Source organism: Kryptolebias marmoratus, linkage group LG6, assembly GCF_001649575.2.
Source record: "Kryptolebias marmoratus isolate JLee-2015 linkage group LG6, ASM164957v2, whole genome shotgun sequence".
NCBI lineage: Eukaryota > Metazoa > Chordata > Actinopteri > Cyprinodontiformes > Rivulidae > Kryptolebias > Kryptolebias marmoratus.
In genome coordinates this window covers 8,502,533-8,524,642 of record NC_051435.1, presented here as the reverse complement: position 1 = coordinate 8,524,642, position 22,110 = coordinate 8,502,533, and the positions used below count along the sequence as shown (strand labels likewise).

The 22,110-nt window shown below is 36.3% G+C and overlaps 1 protein-coding gene across 1 annotated transcript in view; it reads right to left on the bottom strand.

The window, feature by feature from the left end:
- The window catches only part of map2 (microtubule-associated protein 2), a 68,664-nt gene that overhangs the window by 27,182 nt on the left and 19,372 nt on the right, over positions 1 to 22,110 (bottom strand). Inside the window, exons 3-4 of the mRNA XM_037976192.1 lie at positions 15,198 to 15,333; positions 7,280 to 7,545 (exon numbers count right to left, since the gene is read on the bottom strand). Of these exons, the coding sequence (XP_037832120.1) occupies positions 7,280 to 7,490 (211 nt within the window). The 5' untranslated portion in view covers positions 7,491 to 7,545; positions 15,198 to 15,333. The remainder of the gene's footprint in view (positions 1 to 7,279; positions 7,546 to 15,197; positions 15,334 to 22,110) is intronic.

The following is a 22,110-nucleotide window of genomic DNA, read 5'->3' as shown; positions in this document are numbered from 1 at the left end:
ATGTATTTTTTTCTATTCCAACATCACCCACACATCAACTGAAACAATCTGGCTGGCATACACACACTCACAATTACACACACACACGCACACATACTTCTTCCAGGAACACTTAACACTGCCCACTCACCAACTCAAAGCAGCCATTTCCCATTTTCAGCAGCAATGAGAAATAAATGTGCACCATTCGTTCATTCTTACCATGAAAATAAATAAATAAATAAAAAGCACTTTTATTCTAATGGTAAAAAATATGAAGAAAATTGTTCATGTCAAACCCACTCAGTGGTTCTACCATGATTCTAACAACACTCTGCAAATGTGGAATAAAATCTAGACTCTTGTTTCCTCTTTTTATTTAGTATCATCTTAAAAGGTCCAACCTAAAATCGAACCATGGGATTGTACATAAAGAACATAATGTATATTATTGCATTTTATATTGAAAATCTCTCAAAGATTTGAAGTTTCTTAAAACTAAAACATAAACAAGAATTACTGTGCAACTATCACAACATAATGTAAACACAACTAGGTTAAGTAACTGAATCAATTAATCATAATATAATTGAGCAAGGGGATATAAAGAAATACAGGTTTAAGAATGCTGCATTAGGAAAGATATCATCTTTTAGGAAATGCTTGATAAGATGAGAGAAGAAGTGTCTTCAGCGCTGCTAAAGAATCACTATGACAATCTTTTCAGCTGTAAGCTGATAAACTCTGTTACAACAAGTTTTACATTTAAAAATAACCACACTTTATTCAGGCAACAAGAAAACAGATACACAGCATATTTTAGTGACGCTTAAAGAGAGATTTCAGGTAGAAATAAATTCAGGATTGTTAGTCTACCTGTAGTGCATTAGGGGTGATTGGACACTGTTGAAGCCCACCCATAAGCAGGGTGGTTAGTGATGCATGTAGAGGAAATGGATCCCTAAGTTTAAAAGTGCAGTATAAGTTTTACTGCAAGACATTTTGACTTAAAACAAAACTAGCAAACAAACCATTATGGATCTTGCCTACAATCAAACACAATCTCTTGTTACCATTTTTCTAACAAAACTGAAAATTTTTAATTCTACTCTTGCCCACCCTCAATTTTGAGTTGATTCAGTTTGATTCATTAAACACCACTGACCACAGTCTGCTTCAGATGTAAATTTGTAAACAAAGCCATGTAACATTACCATAACCACTGACTGTCTCACTGTCTCGCTAGTAAGACATTCAGCTGTGAAAGTTAGAAGCAAAGAAACTAAATCAAAGTTGGTTCTATTAATTGTTAATGATGCTGCAACCTCCTTCTGGAAAACAGCAGAAAACTGTGATGATATCACAGTATTAGCACAGTATAGCACAGGGGGAAAGTAGAAATGATCAGGTTCATAATAATTAGAACTTGAGTCTCTTCATGCTGCACTTACATAACTATGCGGTTTGATGCAGCAAACAGCTCTCTATATCCCTGCTTCTAATAGCACATAGATGTGTGTGATCAACTATTTAGGGATAAACTGTGCCACTGCCATAAAAAAAATCCTTATCACTGACAATAAAAGCATCCTAGTGAGCATTTTGCGGTTTAACAGCCATTGAAATAACATCTAAACTTGCCTTCAAGGTGTAGGCTAAAATAGAGCAAAATTTAGTGCAACAGTGAGAGTTATGTAGATGTCTAAACCTAGTTGTAAACTTTATATAGACTATTGCATTTAGACAAAATAGGCTAGAATAAATAATGTTAAAGTGGGGGACAAACCCAAGATTGCTGCATTACAAGTTAGATTGGTTAGCCTACTGAGACCAAGGAAGTCTCTAACTGCATTTAGTCTGCAGCTATTGCTATAGGATTTACAATTGGATATAAGCTCAATAATTATAAATAAAATAAATAATGAAAAAAACTAAATGAGACACTTTGCTCCCTTATTAACCAATTGGCTAATCCAGTAGTGTCCAATCCTGGTCCTGGAAGGCCACTATCCTGCATGTTTTAGTTGTTTCCCTGCTCTTCATCAGGTTGATCCATCATTCATTCAAATCAGGTGTGTCACGGCAGAGAAACACCTGAAACATGAAGAATAGTGGTCCTTCAAGACCAGGATTGGACACCACTGAGCTAATCACTCCTTCGTCCCATATCATTATCATTTTGGTATATCTTTCAAAAGTTTAGTAGTATTCAAGGCAATGCAAAAAACAGTAATATGTATTTTAATTTAATCAGTGAAAAAAAATCTGTCTTTGCACTAACTGTTCAGAGCAAACTAGATTAGTCATTCTTAAATGTACATCAATCCAGATTTTTATGTTGGATATTCAAAAGCATCATTTGGTATTTTTGCTTAAAAAAATCTAGGTGCACCAGATTGAAAAATTACACCTTTACATCATGGTTTACACCTTTTTTCTCCTAAACAAATCAGTTTTAAAGTGCAGCTCAACAGCCATCGCTCAGATGTAAAAAGAAATATGATATAAAAGTTACTGATTCAGTTGTAGTGATTAACTGATGACTGAAAGGTTCACACTCAAACACACCTTTATGTTTGTCAAGACAGCTCATGTGTCAATCACAAGTCAAAGTCACAACACATTCACAAAGCAGCAGCAAGAAAAATACAACCTTGTCTGATCCATAAAGCTGCCTGGCAGAGATGAAAACAAGCTCTGGTTTTATGCGTCAGCACTTCTACAAGTAATGTCAAATGACACAGCAGCTTGCCTGCTACTGGGCTTAACCGCAGAATAAACCACTCGCACCAACAGCCACTTGAATTTACAGGACATTTGCACTGCGTTTTTTTTTTTTTTTCCTCCTTGACAAACATCAAAACTAACAGCATCCAAATACACAAACATCCTCTTTCAGTGAAATGTCTATTACCTTCAAAACATGCAGGGTGCAGATGAGAGCACGTCCTCTCTGGGCTTAGAAACCACAACTGGAAGCCCTGAGTCAACACACAGCACATCCAGACTGCCACACAAACACACCCCCACACACACACACTGAAGGACAGCAAAGGCACAGAGACAACAGGAGTGATTCTCAGTTTGATACCAGCAGGCAACTGAAATGTATAAGGCAAGTGGTTGCCATAGCAACAGACTGGCGGGCTACTGACTTGGGTCCATCTGTAATTCAGATGTAAGGCACATGTCAAAGGCTGTTTTAGCTGCAGTGTCCACAGCTGTCCCTAAATATAAAGACCTAGCTGAGACATAAAAATAAAGTATAAAAACTTGATGAAAAAAATGAAATTTAAAAAACTACATTGGTTTTATATAGAAGCAGCATTTATCACCTTAGTCAGTTTTATATATTAAAAAAATACATCTTTGTATTTTGTGTGTCAGAACCAACCTCAAATTATAAAATAACAACACGGCATCTTATTTGTGATTCACATGCTAAATATTAGGGACTAAAACAAATAAAATAAAATAAAATAAATGGGTGTTGCACTCAATTTTTTACAAGCGACATAAGAAACCATTTATCAGTGACGGGACATTTTTATTTTACTAATGCATGCACCGATTGTCATGGACTTGTTATTTGAACATCTGACAAACCTGTGAAAAAGCATCACATTAACTGAGACCTCAGAGAGATTTTAAACAACAATGGTGACTTCTTCTGCTCTATCCATAATACAGAGAAAGAGAGAGGGTGCACAAAATAAGAATGCTCATTAGGAGGTCCTGCTGAATCTAAATTAGATAAGACTTAAAATAGGCAAAGAACAAAGGGATATTCTTTAATTTACAAGTGTGAAACAATACTCTTTTTTTTTTTTTTTTTTCACTAGTAAAGATTTCTGATAAAGGCAGCCGAGAGAAGTCGAATATTGCAATAAGCCTCCTATCAGTGACCAAGCTGTGCTTTAACCTAAAGATTAGATGTAAGAAAAACTGATTTACTTGCTTTGTGAACAAATTTGGTAAAATAGCACAATCTTGTATTTCTTCCTCTACTAAACAATGCTTTAGCTCCTCAAGTATGTTAGGTCTACCATCCACAGTCCCTTAATCGAGATCACATGGTCTGTATCTAAAACCATTTTCCACACCAGTCATACTACAACATTTATAACCACACATGTGTACATCCATTTACATTTTCTCAACATATATTCTTACCATCTATTAAAAGTTTCTTGAGAATGCAATTATTAGCTACCATGGTGTTGTTCATGTAGTGGGGAAATTCAAGAAACCGACACCTAATCAAGTTTAAAAAATTATGTTGTATCTAACACCCTGTTTTAATTAGGACAGTGTTAGTGCAATAACAAAAACATAAAATGGTTCAATCCTTCAAAGCTCATGTATGTCTCGCCCACTGAAAAAGACGTGCTCATAATGAAAAAAAAATGAAGATTATATAATTTAATAAATTTTCAATAACATATTTGTGTAACTCACATTGTTCATTCTAACCAGCCAGTTTTCCTGATAGGTCCACTGCTTCCAGTGTAGCAGAATATAAAATAGAGCTTTTTAAACTGTGGTTTGTATTTGTGTGAATGACACATTGAGTATTATTCTGTAATACTATGGAAGAGAATTAGAAGCATGCTCCATGTTGGTACTGGTGGTAATATTTCAACAACCCTTGCTTTGCATTGTTGCTGATGGTGTGTCTATAAGTGTGTGATGGCAGGTGTGTTTAAACCCTGCATGTTAGCTGGAATTTGTGGAGATGCCTGTAATTTCTGGTAGATTTTGTGGATGTATAATTTAATGCAGTCAACAGCATGTGGCCCTGGTGGCCTAATTAGGTCATTCAAAGCTATTTTTCATGAGAACATAGTAGATCAAAAAGCTTTAGAAGAAAATTCATGCTTTGCCACTGTTTGAGCAAACAAAATAAGATTTTGAAAATGTCTTATGTTGTTGCTGAAATTCACAAATGTAATAAACTTTAACTAAATTGGCATTTAAGGTAAGAACTACATACCTTTAAAATTCCACCAGACAGGTCTGTATCTCACACAAACTTACATGAAATATACTATTTTAAGTAAAAAGAAAGTAGTTTAAAGTTGTGTTATTTACAGATTCACCTGCAAAATATGAACTTTTTTACCACTTTTCCAGTACATCTCAAAATTTCAAACATCTTAAAAGTTTGAATACATCTAAGTTTTATTTGAGTAAATCTCTTTATTTCAGACAAACATACTGATTTAAACTGACAAGATGCAGTGACTATAACAGAAAATCTTATCCAGAACTACGTCCTGTTTCTTGCATTAGCTAAATGACACAGACATCAGTCAGTGCGATATCTCAGATCCTCTACAATTCATGCAAACAAGACTCTCCCTAGAAACTCCCTTTTTCTTCTATGAAGTCGCTCTGTTTCCTCCTCCCTCCCTTCTTCTGTTTCACTTGACCACTTATAACATGGCTGACTGACTTTTTCAACTTTCTTTCAAAGGAAAGTCAAGAGGACAATTTTGTGCTTCAGTGGTTCTCACAGGGACTGAAGAGCTTTTCGCAGGGAGAGAGAGCTCACCAAAGCCCAGCATCAGCCCTTCTGCCACCCATCCTGCCCTACTTATCCTGTACTCTGCCCTGCTCTGAAGAGATGCTAATGTAAGCAAAAAAGATGTGCAGCAGACAAACACAACTCATATGTTATGGGTTAACCGATCATTTTCAATGATAAATAGATGGTTAAAAATAGCTAGGATATTTCAAACTGAAGTTTATTTTATTTTAAAAAAGAATTTCAAGCAAAGTGGATGAAAACGTATGGAGTTTAGTTTAGTTTAGTTTAGTTTAGTTTAGTTTAGTTTAGTTTAGTTTAGTTTAGTTTAGTTTAGTTTTATGAAACAGAAGAATAAGAGCTTTTGGAACTTTTGCCTCTTTACAAAACACACATTCAATTTTTTATCCTCTTTAAAAATAAAATGGATAAAAAATGCAATGTGTTGTATTTTTGGACAGTTATCTATATCCTTTAGAAATCAGTGAAAAATATTTGTAGTTGAAGTTATTGTAGGCTAAATCTATTATCCCAAAATAGAAAACAGCGAAACCATGTGAGAAAATCTGCAGCTGCTTTGTTGACACACTATAAGATGTGGCAAAATAAAAATGAAAAGCTGTGTTAATCAGAAATGTGATATAACATTAAGATTTCTGAGCAAGACAGCTCAGAGGAAATCATGAATCATCAAAGGATTTCTGGTGGTTTCATTATCTCAAAATTTGATCAAGCTTGAACAGTCATAAATCACGAACAATGAACAGTGAACAAATGCAAATGATCTTAATACTCAAGGATTCTGTTATCATCCTTGAGAACTGGCTTCTGTGAAGCTCTAATCATGGGGAGATGGGAGGTTAATTTGGCTTTGTTACTGCACGCAAAATGGCCATGTCTGTGGCAAGCTACAGCCAGAAAGAACAAAAGCCCTGGCAAATTGTAAGGGAGCTGTTGCCATGGTTACACCACTGGTACTGTTGGTTACCAGGGTGGTCTTCAGGGCGTGCATGAGGGAAGCGTTAGGGGGAAGGAGAGCCAGATTTTATGTGTTAATTACAGCACTGATAATAACAGTATGATATTGTAGTAACTGTAGCAGAGGCACTCCTCTGTATACAACATTCAAAAGATCACATTGCATAATAACACACAACCAAGTACTTATTAGGTACACAGATCGCTTGAAAAAATAAAGCACACTCACATACATTCAAATCTGGAACTACAAGTTAACATGTTAACAACTAGTTACAAACTTACCCAAATAAGGGGATTGTTGTGCATAAAATATAATGCTTGTGCAAAATAACTTAGATTAATATTCATAACAGTGTGACTTCATCATAGTTTATCACAATTTGAAAACTATCTTTGTATAATGTAACAAAGACAAAGATGGGAGGACAATATCTGCCTTTAACTGAAATAAATAGAAATGTCACCTTAAAAATGATGAATGTGGGAAAAATGCAGTATAACGTAAAAATATTGACTTGCTCTTATCTCTCTGCCCTCAGCTAAGCTCTCTTGACACTGACTTTAAAAGCGAAAATATTAGATGCCTGTTAAAAAAAATTTCCAGCAAAAGTCAAATCTCTGACAATTTTTCCCATGCAGGCTGATATATAGCTTTCACCCACCACAGCCTTTACTTAAAATACATGTTGAAATGTAACCATTATCAGGGATCTAAAAGAACATACATTTTTGCATCTGTGAAGAAATGTGATTTTATGACTCTGACAAAACCAAAAATGAAGCCTGTATTACCTGCAGTTATAGCATGAGCTCCAGTTAGCTCCCCGTTAAAGCCGTTCTCCCTTCCTGTGTAAGGAGCTGTGGTCATGTGGGCTCCGCCGGGCTGGCAGGTCCTGTAGGCTGAGGAAGAGTAGCCATTGGCTCCATGGGTACCACCTGGCTCTTGTCCTCCTGATGGGTCCCATTGGGGGGCATCGTCTTCTGGCTGTTGACTGTCTGCCATGCTGGTGCTAACTAGCAGCCGGCAAGATATGGCCAAAGGGATGGGGTCTTGACTTCTGGGTAAGAGAGAAGCAGAAATAAAAGGTGAAAAGGTGAAAAGGTGAGGCATAGTCAACGCTCACCACCTGTTATTAACTCCAATTTTACATAAAGGAGAGTAAACAGTGCACAGGCTTTAGGACACTGCATCAGTCACTTTGAAAAAAAAAGAAATCTCTTCCTGTCAGTCATAATCCCTGCTGCAGTTCTACTGTGCTTCACTGGCAACAATTCTCAAAGTACAGCTGTGCCTGTGTGAGTTCGTGTGTAGGTGGTGAATCACTGTCCTTGGCTGTCGGCGGGCAGATGACAACCACTGTACAAAACCCTATTGATTTGTGCGTGTGCTGGGTAATGACTCATATAGCCAGTGGGTTAGGTGGAAATCGCAGAAAAACAGTGCAGATCTTGGATTTTGGGGCATTAAAGCAGGACTGAGGGGATTAAAGGTGGGTTCTGATTAATCATCAAACCCAGCATTGGATAAATGGAATCATGTAATTATTGTGGCAGGGGTAACTAAAAATACAAAGGTAAATTCTCCAAAAAAAAAAAAGTTTCTTGATGCATGCTTTAGGGTTATAGTGGTCTGTACATTATACATTTTAATGTAAACAACGTGGTGCATAAAGTGAGGGTCCTGCATGTATGAAATCCCATGACAAAAGCAGAGGATTGATCAAAAGAGCAAAAACAGGAGCTAACACAGATGCAAAAGGGACAAAAATAATGATAAGCCCACATAACCACCTGAGACAATAACAGACACGTTTTAGTCATCTTTTTATGTAATATTAGAAAGGTGGCATGCCAGTGGAATAAAAACAAAGGAATAAAGCTGTAAATGTTCTTCACTTACATTCTGTTTCTGGTTTGAGAATATTTTAGGTAAGTGCAAAAGAAAAGTTTGTTTTTTTTAATCTTATAATCTTATAATCAATTGTTTGCTTTTAATTTTAACAGTTATTTATAGCAGTTTGAGTCTCACATTAGCACCACAAGCACATTCAGTTTACTGCAGTTTATCCACAAACAGAAGCAGAGATAAGCTCAGAGGGAATTTTTGCTGAAAGATAGTGGAAGCTAGTACCTGAGCTGTGTGTGAGTGTTTGTGTAGGAGCAATTTGTCATTTAGCTCTGCAGTCCACAGAGATCTAGAGACTGAGGGAAAGCCAAATGGAGAAAACAGGAGTCAATAACTGCAGCCTGTGTGCAAAGCAATGCTACAATGAGCACTACCCACTGCATTCACATTTTACCCAAAGCTGCTGATTACACAGTACCCTCAAAAATAGTGCAGCATTTTGTACAAGTTTAGAATAGAAAATGATAGAATGGTGATAGCCTAGAAAGTCGAGGCTGATTTAAGTGAAAAAACTGAAAGCAAATACTTTGGCAATAATGGGAACAGCATACCTTTTGGAAAAAAAACAAATAATGGATTTACAATTGGAAAACCGCATGAGCATGCAGTTGTTAATTAGCTCAAGGCACTGTACAAGTCTGAAGAATAAGAAAGTTATTAGTATTCAACAATCATAAAATTATAACTTTCTATGTAAGACTAATAGGGGCACTTTGCTCTAAATCCCAAACACTAATCTGATGACGCAACCAGAGAAAAAGTTTTGATGTCAGCATATTATAGGAAGTCTGTGACCATGTCTGTGAATGATTCAGATGTTAAAATGCTACATTTCAGCACTGTAATACTTAAGGAATAATACAATTATTGTTGGAGGTATGAATATCTATACAAACACTTTTCTCTCAAGTTTACGTTCTGAAAAAAAACTTTATTGTAAGTTTCACATGACCTCTTCTTGAATCCTGCTAACAGAAGGTCAGCCATAACCAAACTGGTTAACCTCAAATGTCAAGCTGGATCTGTGTGCTGAAGTTGTTACAATGTCTGAGGCATCTTGTATTTATTTGTTTCTTCCTGATCCACATCATCCTACCTAAACCTCTCCAAAGAGCCTCCAGGGACTGACATTTTCTTCTCCTTGTGACCACAAACATTTTTTTTGTTGAACTCAAACACCCTTTCTTCACAAACCTTTGTATCCTCATATCAAACATTTATCAAATTAGCTTTAATCTTGGCTCTCTTTGTTAGATTTACCTGACGGCAGGCGCACAGGGATTCCTATGAACTCTGGTTTGAGTATTAAAAAAGTTATGTTAATCTACTGTGCAGTATCTAGTTCAAAATTATGTAATATATTTCTACATTTTAGTCTTTGATTTAGTGTTTCCTTCCAGGTAAAGTGAAGAGGAATTTTCTGAGTTTAAAACAGCAGAAAGTGACAAAAGGTTGTCTGCGAGCGTTATGTGATGTCATCTCCCTGTGAGTTATTAAAAGTAAGAACCACTGAGGACCAGAAATGAAGATGACCATCATGTGTATAATATATATATATATATATATATATATATATATATATATATTACTTAGAGTTTGAATGTTAGTTTAAATATCAAGAATGCTTTTTTCTTTAATTATTAGGCTTTGTTACCATTCTGGAATCAATATTATCAAGAAGGACAAAAAAAAAACTGTTTAGAGTCTAGTGTCAGTGGAGCTTGACGTGACTTAAGCCTGAACAGACAATTAAGGAGAACAAAAATTTAGACTCACACAATACTGTACCTCACTGGCTGCTTCACAGAAATATTTTCTTTTCTCTGTGGGAGCACAAAGACTATGATTTGGATGGTTCTTTCACTGTCAGTGTCAATATCAGTTGCTTAGCTTCTCTACTAAAGCCTCATTTCCAATATTGGAAGAGCTATAAAGTGCAGAAGTGGGACTGCTGTCCATGGTGCTGCATCTATGTGCTGTCTGTCTGCTGATGAAGGTGACTTTGAGCTTTGGCTGATTTCCAGACCCAGTAAGATCACTGTGACTGGTGCCCAGAATAAGGGTGTGAGTGGAGTCTTATGAGAAAGTGTCGCCTGGCTTCCTGAAGACCAGATGAGCTGTGCATAATACAGTCAGTTTATAGTGTGATCTAAATGTATATGAGTGTGCTGGTGTTTGAAGGAAACAGAACCACTTAAAGCCTGACACAAAATGATTGGGACCATCATGGTAAATTACCATAATGTCTGATTATAAGAAACCACTTCTTTCCTATTAGTGCAAAACAAAAACTAGGCTCCAGTGGGGCTACAGACAACAAACAAGCTTTGCAGTTGCTCTGCATTTAACAAACAACATACCAGTTCAGCTTCTAATATAAAAATAGAGAAGTGAATATAAAGAAAGCATACTTAAGAAGACTGATTACATGAGCCATAAAAAGAAAAGTAATAACAGTCTGTTTAGAAAAGAAATAAAAGGTGCAATCAAAGAGAAGGCAGTTGTAGAGTCCAAGAATCTGTAAATTGTTCAGATAGAATGTTTAAAAGTTGAGGCTGTGTAAGATGACAGTATAAAAGATTTGTATGCTGGGCAACGCAGTGGACAACAGGTCAGTTGTAACTGGCAAAGAGCCTGAGGCAATTTGCCAAAGAGGCATTGGTTAATACTGAGACTGTAGTTATTCACTCTGTGACAATGATTATTACACAGATAGGACAGGCAGAGCTGCGCACAACAGCATTGAAACATTCAGGATAATTAACCTGCAACCCTTTAATGAGAACAAATTTTATATATAAATATGCATACAGACATGATTAAATTTGTTGGTAACCTTAGAGCTCATTGAAACAATGCTTCACATCTGGTGAAAAGTGATTAAGTTAAAAGCAATTGTCTAACTTGTATTTATAAGCATTTAGTATGTGATAGAGTAAACTACAAAATGTGAAATAAAATGGTTTGTTGTTTTCTTGACAACAATATGCTAACAAAAGTATGGCCAGATTTGTTGATAATCTTAAAGACACTATTAATTTTTGCATTACAGTCATGCTTGAAACTAACTGTTTTGACCTCAATCAGTATCACAGATGCCATTAACCTTTTCATCAACCATTCAGGCCTTAAAGGGAACAAACAGCCACTGGGTAGGTTGGTATCGTTGTCAGCACCACACTGAACATGAAGCAGACAAAACAAAAGTGAGAGCTGTCTGAGGAGCTCAGAAAGAAGATTTTAGATTTCCCAGAGGCTACAAGACCATCTTCAAGAAGCTTCATGTTTCTGTGAAACTTCCAAGGATGTGGATGCAAGAGGAAATGCAACACCAGGTCTGTCAGACGGATAGTGTGGATTGTCAAAAAAAGAGCCAAGGCAACCACCCAAAACCGTTCAAGCTGAACTCCAAGGTGCAGGTATCTCTTTCTGAACATGCCATGAGTTGTATTTTGAATTATAATGGGCCTAATGGAAGAAGACCCAGGAAGGCTTCACTATTGTGAGAGAAACACAAAAAAACAGACAGGGACTCACAAAAATGCATGTAGACAAGCCATAAAGTTTCTGACTGACCACACAAAACTGGGGCTTTTTGGCTTCAGTTGTATTAGTTGCATTTTTGCTCGTTTGTTTGTTTGTTTTTCAATAATGTAGAAGGGTACTAACAAGTTTAATTGTATCTGTATGCATGTCCTAAAGGCTGCAAGCTTTTACTCTATACAGAAGGAAAAGTGAAACAGGAGTATGAGGTCTTCTCACCCCTTCACATTCACCCAAAGACATGCATTTATACTGTTGAGAGCCCAAAATACTCAGCTGCAAAACTAAAGATGCTATGTTTTTTCACTGAAGAACACATTTTTCCCAGTGAGGCAGAATTCATGTTACAACAACAGAGCTACTGTCAGTAGAAGATATACTGCAGACACAGCATTAACAGTGAGTCTAGACAAAACACACACACACTCACACACACACACTCATGCTTCATCACCTTCATTGGAATGCTCATTGCATTAAAACAGCAGTGGTCTGTCCATTTAGAGAAGAGGCTAAAAATGGTCTGTTCCTTTTTTATTATTAATATAAAAAAGGTTAAACTCCTTTTAGGTTTTCAACACTATTAAAACACTAGACATTTTAAAAATCATTTTATTTGTGTGGACTTTTCTTAAAAATGCAGTGTTTGGTCTCTGGTAACTGTTAGGCTGCCACTTTGTATTGTTTAGGAGTTTTGATAAAATGACATAAATTATCTTAGCTATCAGTAGACTGAACACTAATTACAGGCTGTTCTTGTATAGCATCTCTTCAAAATAATTACAGCAATTAGTAAAGCAAAATAAAATGGCGGCATCGTGTAGCCATCAGAACCTTCCTGAAAACGTTCTTGCATATCCAAATAGTTTATTCCCAGCAGATTGAAAGCTATTTTTCAATACCCATACAGAACTGACACACAGTACGTGTCTACAGTGTAGAGATGAAGATCGACTGATAAACTGTACATCAGCTATAAAACCTCCTGCCAGAAGATGTAACCACCAAGCTAATTAAGCAGTCCATTTATCTTTCCCATAGTTTGTACCTGCTTCTCGTTCTCCTTTGGTTGAATTTCTTAGCACTTCAAAATTTTCCTCCCACCTGTTTTCTTCCTCATCCTCACCTACCTCCACCTCCTACCACTAATGTTCCTCCTACTCACTCCTTCACCTTTCATCAGGCTTCAGCTCTCTCATAACAGCGCTCTCTATTGCCTCGTCTCCCTCCTACGAACAGAGCACTTTACATGCCGCCATCTCGCGATGTGTGTGTGTGCGCGCGTGCGAGTGCGAGTCACACAGATGCTGCATTGCAGGCCTGTCCTCCGAGGGCCATATTACTGCAGGAGCCAGCGAGACTGGGGATGCAAGTTCTTGTGCCTCCAAGTGTGACTGTGTTTGTGCGCTATGTTCAAACATGACTTTCATGATGAATGTTTAAAGATGCAGGCTTACTGATGTCTACTGGCATGTAATAGCCTGAAAGAAAGGTCATGCTTGGAAAAAATAGTTTGACATTTTGGTAAATATACTTACTGCTATTTTTTTTAAGTTATGAAACTTTAAGGCCATTTTTCTGCATGTACATTAAATATCAATCCAGCAGAGGGCCTGATTAGCTCAGCATGCACACATAAACATGGAGTTAAATAAATTATTCACTGTGGTTGGCAAGCAATACAGTTCTATGAAGGTTCAAATGTTTGTTTGTTTTTTTTTGTTGTTGTTATTGGTTTGTTTGTTTTGTTTTTTCCTACTGGAAGTAAAGTATTAGCAAACAACCCGATAACAAGAAATGAGCGAAGAGTGGCTAGTTAATTTGATCATGGTAGCCTATTATTAGGTTAATTTCACACTGACCAAAATGTGTAAATGTTAAAATAATTTTTTGTAAATAATTTATAGTAACAAAACATTGAAGGAGGATTTAAAGATTAAAATCAAGTCACTAATTATTTTTCATCACTGACTGCACATCAGCTGTAAGATACTGTTAAAGATGACCTTATTAATAAGAAGCTTCCAGCGCACAAATCTGGGTTTAATGTAAAATGCTCCTTTAAAGGCTTTACATCAGAGAATTTTGTGGGTTTTGGCATAAAGGGATAAATTATGTAAAGCTATAATAATTATGTCTCTAAGCAGCATTGAGTGTGTTGAATAAGCCAGTAGTGTGTGACCCATTGTGTGTTGGTCTAAGACTTTTACTGCAACACTCATGAGTGTGTTTTAAAGACCAGTCAACTTTGAAGTGGTAATCCGTCTTATTGTTATCAATAGTTATTACCTTATCCGCTGTAGCATCAGTGATAGAGCACGGAGTACGGGTGAAGAGGCAAAAGTCTTACGGTGTCCATTTTTTATTGTTTTTCAGGTTTATAAAACAACTCTTTCTCAAAAACAGCATCCTGGGTGAAGGAACGCTACATATTGAACATATTCATAGACATATTAAACCTCTACACTTTTCCATGACACTATGGAAACAAGTAAAAGATGCAGGATAGTAGCCCTAAAGGACCAGGGTTGGCCACCACTGATCTAGATGATAATATGTTGAATTAAGGAGTCAGTTTAGTTTATTTTGTTGTGTTTAAAGCCTGTTTTGTAACTGGATCCATCATAATTTTGCATTAAAAGAGTGGAAAACAAACAAACATCTGCTGACCCTCATACAGACTCTCTTATAACCAACCTGAATACCTGGAACTGTCTTTCTTCAAATAAAGAAAACAGAGGGAGCCATGAAAGCGGGACTGTCTTTCTGTGGGTCTTGGTGTTGATTGTCTCACTAAAGCAGCTCTCCTCTTCCCACTCAGTACCCGCTTCCCACTCATTGCTCCTAGCAGCCTGCACTTGCATGTACATCCACCCACACAGCCATTTCATCTGTGGAGGTAGCAGCCATTCTCTCTGTCTCTCTTTTTCTCTCACTGTAAATGTTACTTTTTCTTTCACCAACAGTCATCACATCTCAAAGGCTGGAAGACAGATAAATGTGAGTTTCAGTAGGATTAGTTTGATGCCATATAGGGTTTTTGGCTGGTTGTGACTTTCTAAATCTGATGCACAATATGCACATTGCTGGCAGAATGATGAAAAGTAAAGCATTTTTTGTTAACTTCATCATGCTGCCAGTAATCAATGTGATATAGTCACACGGAGGATTTAAAAAATATCCACTTGCTATTTACTGTGAACAGAAAGAAAATATTACATCTGATGGCACTTATGTGTACACCCTCAATGGTGTCTTTACCTCTTTAGGTGGTCAGGGACTTTAGATGAGGAGTCAGTCTGTATCCAAAGAATCTCAACTCTCCACAAATATCACAAGGTTGTTGTTGAGACTGCCAGACGAATACTAAAAGCCAACAAAACAGTCCCAGGTGTACCTGTTAAGAAAAAGAAGATAAATACTTTGATTAAAGTTTACATAACACATATCTGTCCATTTGAAAAACTCTGTTTTTTTTCTTGAGGAACAGCAAGAAATCACCCATTTTTTAATTGATTCTGTAATTTTAAAAAAAATTAATAATAATTAGATCAGCAAATTTTCATTCTATGACTTAGTCCACTAAGCTTCAACACCTTAAAAATCCCTACCCATCTTCCATTGTGGAGCCTAAAATATCCCAATTATGTAAGAATTCATTTCATGCTTAGTTTGTTTTTCTTTCACTTTGATACATATATAAATATACAAAACCCACAGCCATTGTTTGATAAATTGTTACAATAAAACCTGACCACAGGTCTTCCCAGAGGTATTCTAATCTTGAATCTTGAACAGCTGATCAGATAATCAGCTCCATGCTTGTATTGTTTAAGAAACACGATGCACCTGTGTAGTCAGTAAATCACAGCCTTCCAGCTCTGAACAGGTCTGCTTTTTGCCATTTTACACTCATTGGAGACTGCTTTGGTATTACTGAAATGAACTGGCCGTGCCTGGGATGGTACAAGTAGTTTTAAGGAGATTGCACCTGAATATTCCCATTAAATCTCTATTTTAGTGTTAAACCATGTGTTTTGGTGAAGCAGCTGGTTAGTTCTGTTGCCTCACAGCAAAAAAAGCTGCAGGGTTGAATCTCTGCTGAGGCTTTTCTGTGATGAGTTTGCATGTTCTACTTGTGCATGTGTGGATTTTGTTCCTGGGTACGCTGGTTTCCCCCCACAGTTCAAACACATGCATGGTATGTTCTAATAAAACCTGTGTGTGTGTGTGTGTGTGTGTAGGTGTGTGTGTATGGTTGTATATCTTGTTTTTTTTATGTTGACTCTGATGGATTGGTGACCCATTCAGAGTTTACCTCAGCTCTCAACTGTGTGTGTGTGTGTGTGTGTGTGTGTGAAAGTATAGAATCACTCACGCCGGCACTTGTCTAAACATTTCATTCATTCTTATGTCTAATTTGTCTCCCATTATCAAAGCTGCATGCATAAATGGAACATTTGTTGTTGTTGTTTCGTGTCTCCTCCTTCAATCTGTGGGTCTTGCTCTGATGTGGGAGATTTTTCATCCTTTATCTAATCTGCCTTTGAAAGGCTCTTCATGAGTCATTATGACCACCAAAAACAAACACTGCTTCAATTTACTTTCATTTCTGAAAAATAAAGACAGGTTTTTTTTTGCTTGTGTTTTTGTGATTTTGAAAAGATATAGCTAATTTGTTTTTGTCTTGTTTTTTTGGGGGGGGTTTTGTTGTTTGTTTCAGTTTGTTGTATTTTTTTTGGTTTGTTTGTTTCATTGTTTTGTATTTTAACACAAGTGCGGTGTAGCACTAAATGAAAGTGACTTTATAGGCAACAGCAATCTTTTTCCACTTCACTCTTAGATTTATTTTTAGATAAAATAGCATTACAATTAAAGCCTTTTGCTGCTTTTATCTCCATGACACATTAATCACTATACATATAATTAATATCTTCTTTGTTTAATAAAATGCTCTTTTATTTTACTCTACTCGTGCTCAATCAGAACTCTAAAAAACGTTTATTAAGCCAAGACTGTGCTTAATTGTTGAGATAAATGTTTCACAATTATTCAGAAAATTTTAACATTAGATAGAAACTATTTCTAAATGTTTAGAAATGTGGTTTCTCTTATCCATTTACACTTACTGGCAGGCAGCAGTAGTTTATTATCTAAATAAGGTTTCTTTATTATTTACACACTATACAACCAAACACACCAATCAGCACCCTGAGAGAGAGTTTAGTGACCTGACAGAAGTCACTGTGACACATGGATGGGCAGGAATCTCTCCCCCAACCTTACATGTGATGAACCACAGCTTTAACTTTGAACCAATTTCTATTAATTTTATTCTAATGTAACCAATTCGAAAATTTGACATTAATTATGGTCCATAATAGATGTACTGAGGGATGTTGCATCCATTTCACAGTTATTATTAAAGAAAACTGAAAAGGTCTTTCAGGTAAAGGCTACTGACAACCTTATAGAAGCCGTACAAAAGGTATAACTTTATTACAAACAAGCATAAACTGTCACCTGATGTCATCAAAATAATATTATTTTTATTTGCCATCAACCAAGACACAGCGAGATGATGATGTTTGTCAACCATCGACAACAGACCACATAATCATCTAACACATATCAATGTTTTTAAGCACAAGAGCGAAAATAGGTGTAGTTAATTAATTAATCTTCTGGTGAGAAGATCAACACACAGCAAAGTTGAGTTTTTTAATCTTTTTAATTTAGAAACCAGATTTTTCTTTTCTCATTTTTTTTTTATCCATGAATTATATACCTATAAAACCCTGCCTTCTGGCTTTTTCTAAACCAACCCAAACTGATGCACTTGTGATTTCATACATTTATGAGCAAATGTCTACAGCCATGCATGAACGACCCATCCACTCTTACCTCTATCAATATCCACCACTATCAGTAAGTCAGAGATATTATAGAAAGTACTGTCTGTTAAATCTCCATTAGCATAGAGTGTACACGCTGATGAGATCTGCTGAGTGAATCAGCACTGCCAAGAGCCTTTTCTTCACCATATTAGCAGATGTGTCTAAATGTTCTCATATCACACTGAATAAAGAAGGAGTTCTGAGGGAAAAGAGAAAGTAAGATATGGTTAGACAAGTGGGATGCTAATAGACTTAATTAAAAAATGTGTGACAGAGGACTAAAACCGCAGGCAGGGCTAGTGCTCCACTTTTTTATAAAAAAATCATTAAATAATAACCATTAAATTTGTTTAGATCACAGACAATACCTGAAAATATGAAACTCTGAAACCTGTATGTACATTTTCAACAGCAGCATGTTTTATATTGACATCCATTACTGTTGTTTTATAGTTTTCAAACAAGTAGAAAGGAGGGGTCGTGTTCTCAAGATCCCTGGGTCTCCTCCCAGTAGGACATGTCCAAAAAAACAGTCCAAAGGGAAGCAACCAGTAAACATCAAGATTAGATGCTTCAACCACCACAGCTGAGGTGGTTCATTGCTTTAAAAAAAAGCTTTTTTACAGTTAATATATTGGCAGTGTATCGTTTTCTATGGCACCCAAAGACAGTTATCTCTAATCTTTGACTTGGAAAAAAGATAAAATATTTTATTCAAGCTGAAATCCTTTTGTGAAATTGTGACAGAAACACAATGTTTAATCACTCAATCTTTTCCTTCAAAGTCTTGTTTAGTATGAAAAGTAAAAACCATTGATGTTTCTGTTCTTGCTGCTGCTTTTAAGTTAAATTTTTCCTTATTTTTAACAGACGGTCTCTTAGAACTCCACTGCACATATGAGAGTGTGAATGGCACATAAATTTCAGTAAACAGTATTTAGGTTAAAAGGCTTTTAGAGTCGATAAATTCTACATTTACTGTGTCTAAGCTGTAATTTACTTACTGCTTATATACATACTGAACACAAAAGTACGGATAACCTGAATTTAGTCCTGTTTAAAATAACTTATTTTAAGTCTTTACAATTATTTTCCAACACTAACAAAGGCGTATCAAGTTAAACCAAACTAAACTATAATATAATGCTGAACTCCATTGTGAAAATGATGTAATATATTTAACAAAGTTCATTTAATCTATGAGAGCAAGTTTGCAAAGGAGTTTCATGCATAGCGATAAAAGTTATCATCCTCATCCAGAGTGAAGTTGCTGCTTTATAGAAACTTGCACGTCCAACACAAACACACAGCCCGAATATCTGATTTTGCAAACGCACACATACTGATTAAGCACAAACACAACACTGTAAAAGTGCTTTGATCTGCCTCCTGAGACTGCACATCCAGCACTCACCTGTCAGCCCACATTTAATGTAATCTGTAGAAGTCGTGCGTGGGTGTGTGTGTGTGTGTGTGTGTGTGTGTGTGTGTGTGTGGGTGTGTGTTTGTTCTAAGCTTTCCCATGCTTTGAAAATGCAAGCAATGCATGTGTTGAAACTAGACCTATGTAAGGTGTTAAAAATGTTGCTGATTATGCAAGGATTGAAAAAAAAAAAGATTTCAAGGCTTTTGAGTCATAAGAAAAACTTGCTACTAATAAGTTTGACTTTGAGCCATATGGTTATGTCAAGCTTTAATATTTAATGTCTGTGAGCTCTGCAGAGTTACGGCCTTTCCCCCGCCTGTAGGATGCTGCAGTGTAAGGACATCTATTTTGGATTCGACTGCAGCTAGACCTACATACCATGGAGGATTCTAGGGGGCACAAGTTTATTCAGGTGGTCATCATCCCTTCAGTCCTGAAAGTTCTGAAAGACGTTTGGACTTTTGGAGGGGTTTCTGTGAAATTCTGTTTTTCACAAATCCTATTTTGTTGACCCATTAACCTTTCCTAAAGAGGTTGACATTTGAGTTTTTTTGTGAAATATTGTTCCAGACAGTAAAAGAATTATTGTGATGTTTGTTCAACATATTGATTTTCCCCTCAGGATGAACTGTTGTGACATTTTATCAACTGTCATATCAAGGTTAGCATTAGAAGTTCTCCAAAACTCTGGTGACAAAGAGCAGATGTGGGTTTTATTGCCAATAACTATTAAAAGCATAATTCAAAACATTGGTGCTAACATGCTAAAGGTGTGTGTTAGGGGCATTGCAAACATTACACCTACAGGAATATTTATGCTTAAGAGGTGCTAATATGTTAGCGATAAATGTTTCTACAAGACATACAACCATGCATTGAACTTTAAGTTCAATATTCCCTCCATTTATTTTAAACTACCATAGCTTCTCCATATGACAGCTTCCAGAGAGCATTAATGAAGGTAATTGTTCTTTCTATGAGAAATCTGGCAATCCCATCAAATTTATCCAGAGCTTAAGCTGGGCAATTATTCTTCTCTACTGGCCCCACATTTATCATCTCTCTTCTCATTAACCTACTTTTATACAGAAACACTGGGCGCAGGGAGCTACTGGAAGGATGTTACAGTGTCTGCAGATGTTCAGTTTCTAGAAAATAACAACTCAGTTTTAACAAACACTGTGGCTGGGTTGGACAGTTAGCTTTGCATTATGAAACTGTTTTAAGTCTATGTTATTGGTCTATTCCTCCACTTTACTGGTGTTCTTCACAGTTGAGAGAAGTTTAGATTCAAGTTTTAGTGTCAAGTGGAAAATCAGATGACTGAACATTCCCAAATATTGAGCATACTCACGGCAACACATTCATGAGTTCTGTCTGCATCTTAAAATGAATATAGGCCAATGATATGAACCAAACAGCTTTTGCAACTATTGACTAAATTCAACTCTTCTCAGCCAAATACTCATGAAGTAAGGCACTGGCTTACTCAAACCAGCCTTCTTCATCTAAGTAGTGTGGCTTATAAGTACATTAGAAGTGTAGAATGTCAGGTTGTTGAACAAATCTTATTTTTTTAAAAAGAAGCTTTAACACAACAAATGTCAGAGTGTTCAAACGTAAAGCTCAGCTCCTCTCAGTCTGTCAGTATACGGAAGCTCTTTGATGACATTTTCCTCTCTGGATTTGGAGTATTAACAGCATACATTAGGCAGCATAAAAAAGTGAAAATAAAATGCTAATAAGCAGATATTTGTGTTTAAGACTGTATCTTTTTTAAGTGTGTGGATTTTATGTCAGTTATTACTGATAAGTATGGGCACCCTGACAACAAAGGATAAATAAAATAAAGAGTAAAAGGCAACCTGAAGTCTGAAAGCTGGATGGGATTAAAATGAAACAATGGATAGAGGGATAAAAAGATGCAGAAGAATGATGTGCAGAAAGAGAGAGAAAATAACAAAAAGAGTCAACCCTGAGAGCTGTGAAGAGTCTGGGATATTTTATCACTGCTGAAGTGGCTGACAACATAAAATCCCTTCCTAAGTCCTCAGACACCACCAGCGAGTAATGTTTGCTTACCTTTATTGCTCTATCTTGGTAAAAAAAAACGTTCAGATATTTAAATATAAGATCTAAACTACATGGAAAGCTTTGGAAAATGATCTGAATCACAAGTTGTCTGTTTGTTTGTTTGTGTTACTCCAGTCTTTCCTTCTGTTGTTTCTCTGTTTTATCTCGATGTTTAAATCTGCAAGGGTATAAATGCTATGACATAACCTTAGAAGCCTGGCAACCACCTGTAATGTACACAGGCTAAAGCAACTAATATAATCTCAAAGCATCATCTACAGTTTTAATGGAGGATGGTGAGGATTGTTAGCTTGAGTTAAATAATCAATTTGCCCCTTTCTAATGAGTAAGTTAACATTTCTTATTAATTATAAGAATACAAAACAAAACATCTCTCAAACTAGTGGACAGATTTTATTGAAACTATTTTAATGTGATCATTGGATGAATGTCTGCAACTCATTAGCTTTTGGAGTTACATCAATATTAACAAATGTTAAAATGGCTATACCTCAGTCAAATTTACAGATATTGAGCTAAACTGGTATGGTAGTAGCTGAAAATTATTTACAACACATACTCCCTAGCTCTCACATGAGATTGTGCATGACATAATTTACTAAGTTTGACCAAAACAGCTATAACTTCATCCCTTCTCAACATAAGATTATTTTAGTTTAAGTTTCTGGCATGAAAGGTGGCAGGAGAAATGCATTCCTTCAGGGATGCTAGGCCTTTAATTTGTTCTAGTTTTGTTGCTTATTTCCCCAAGAGCTTT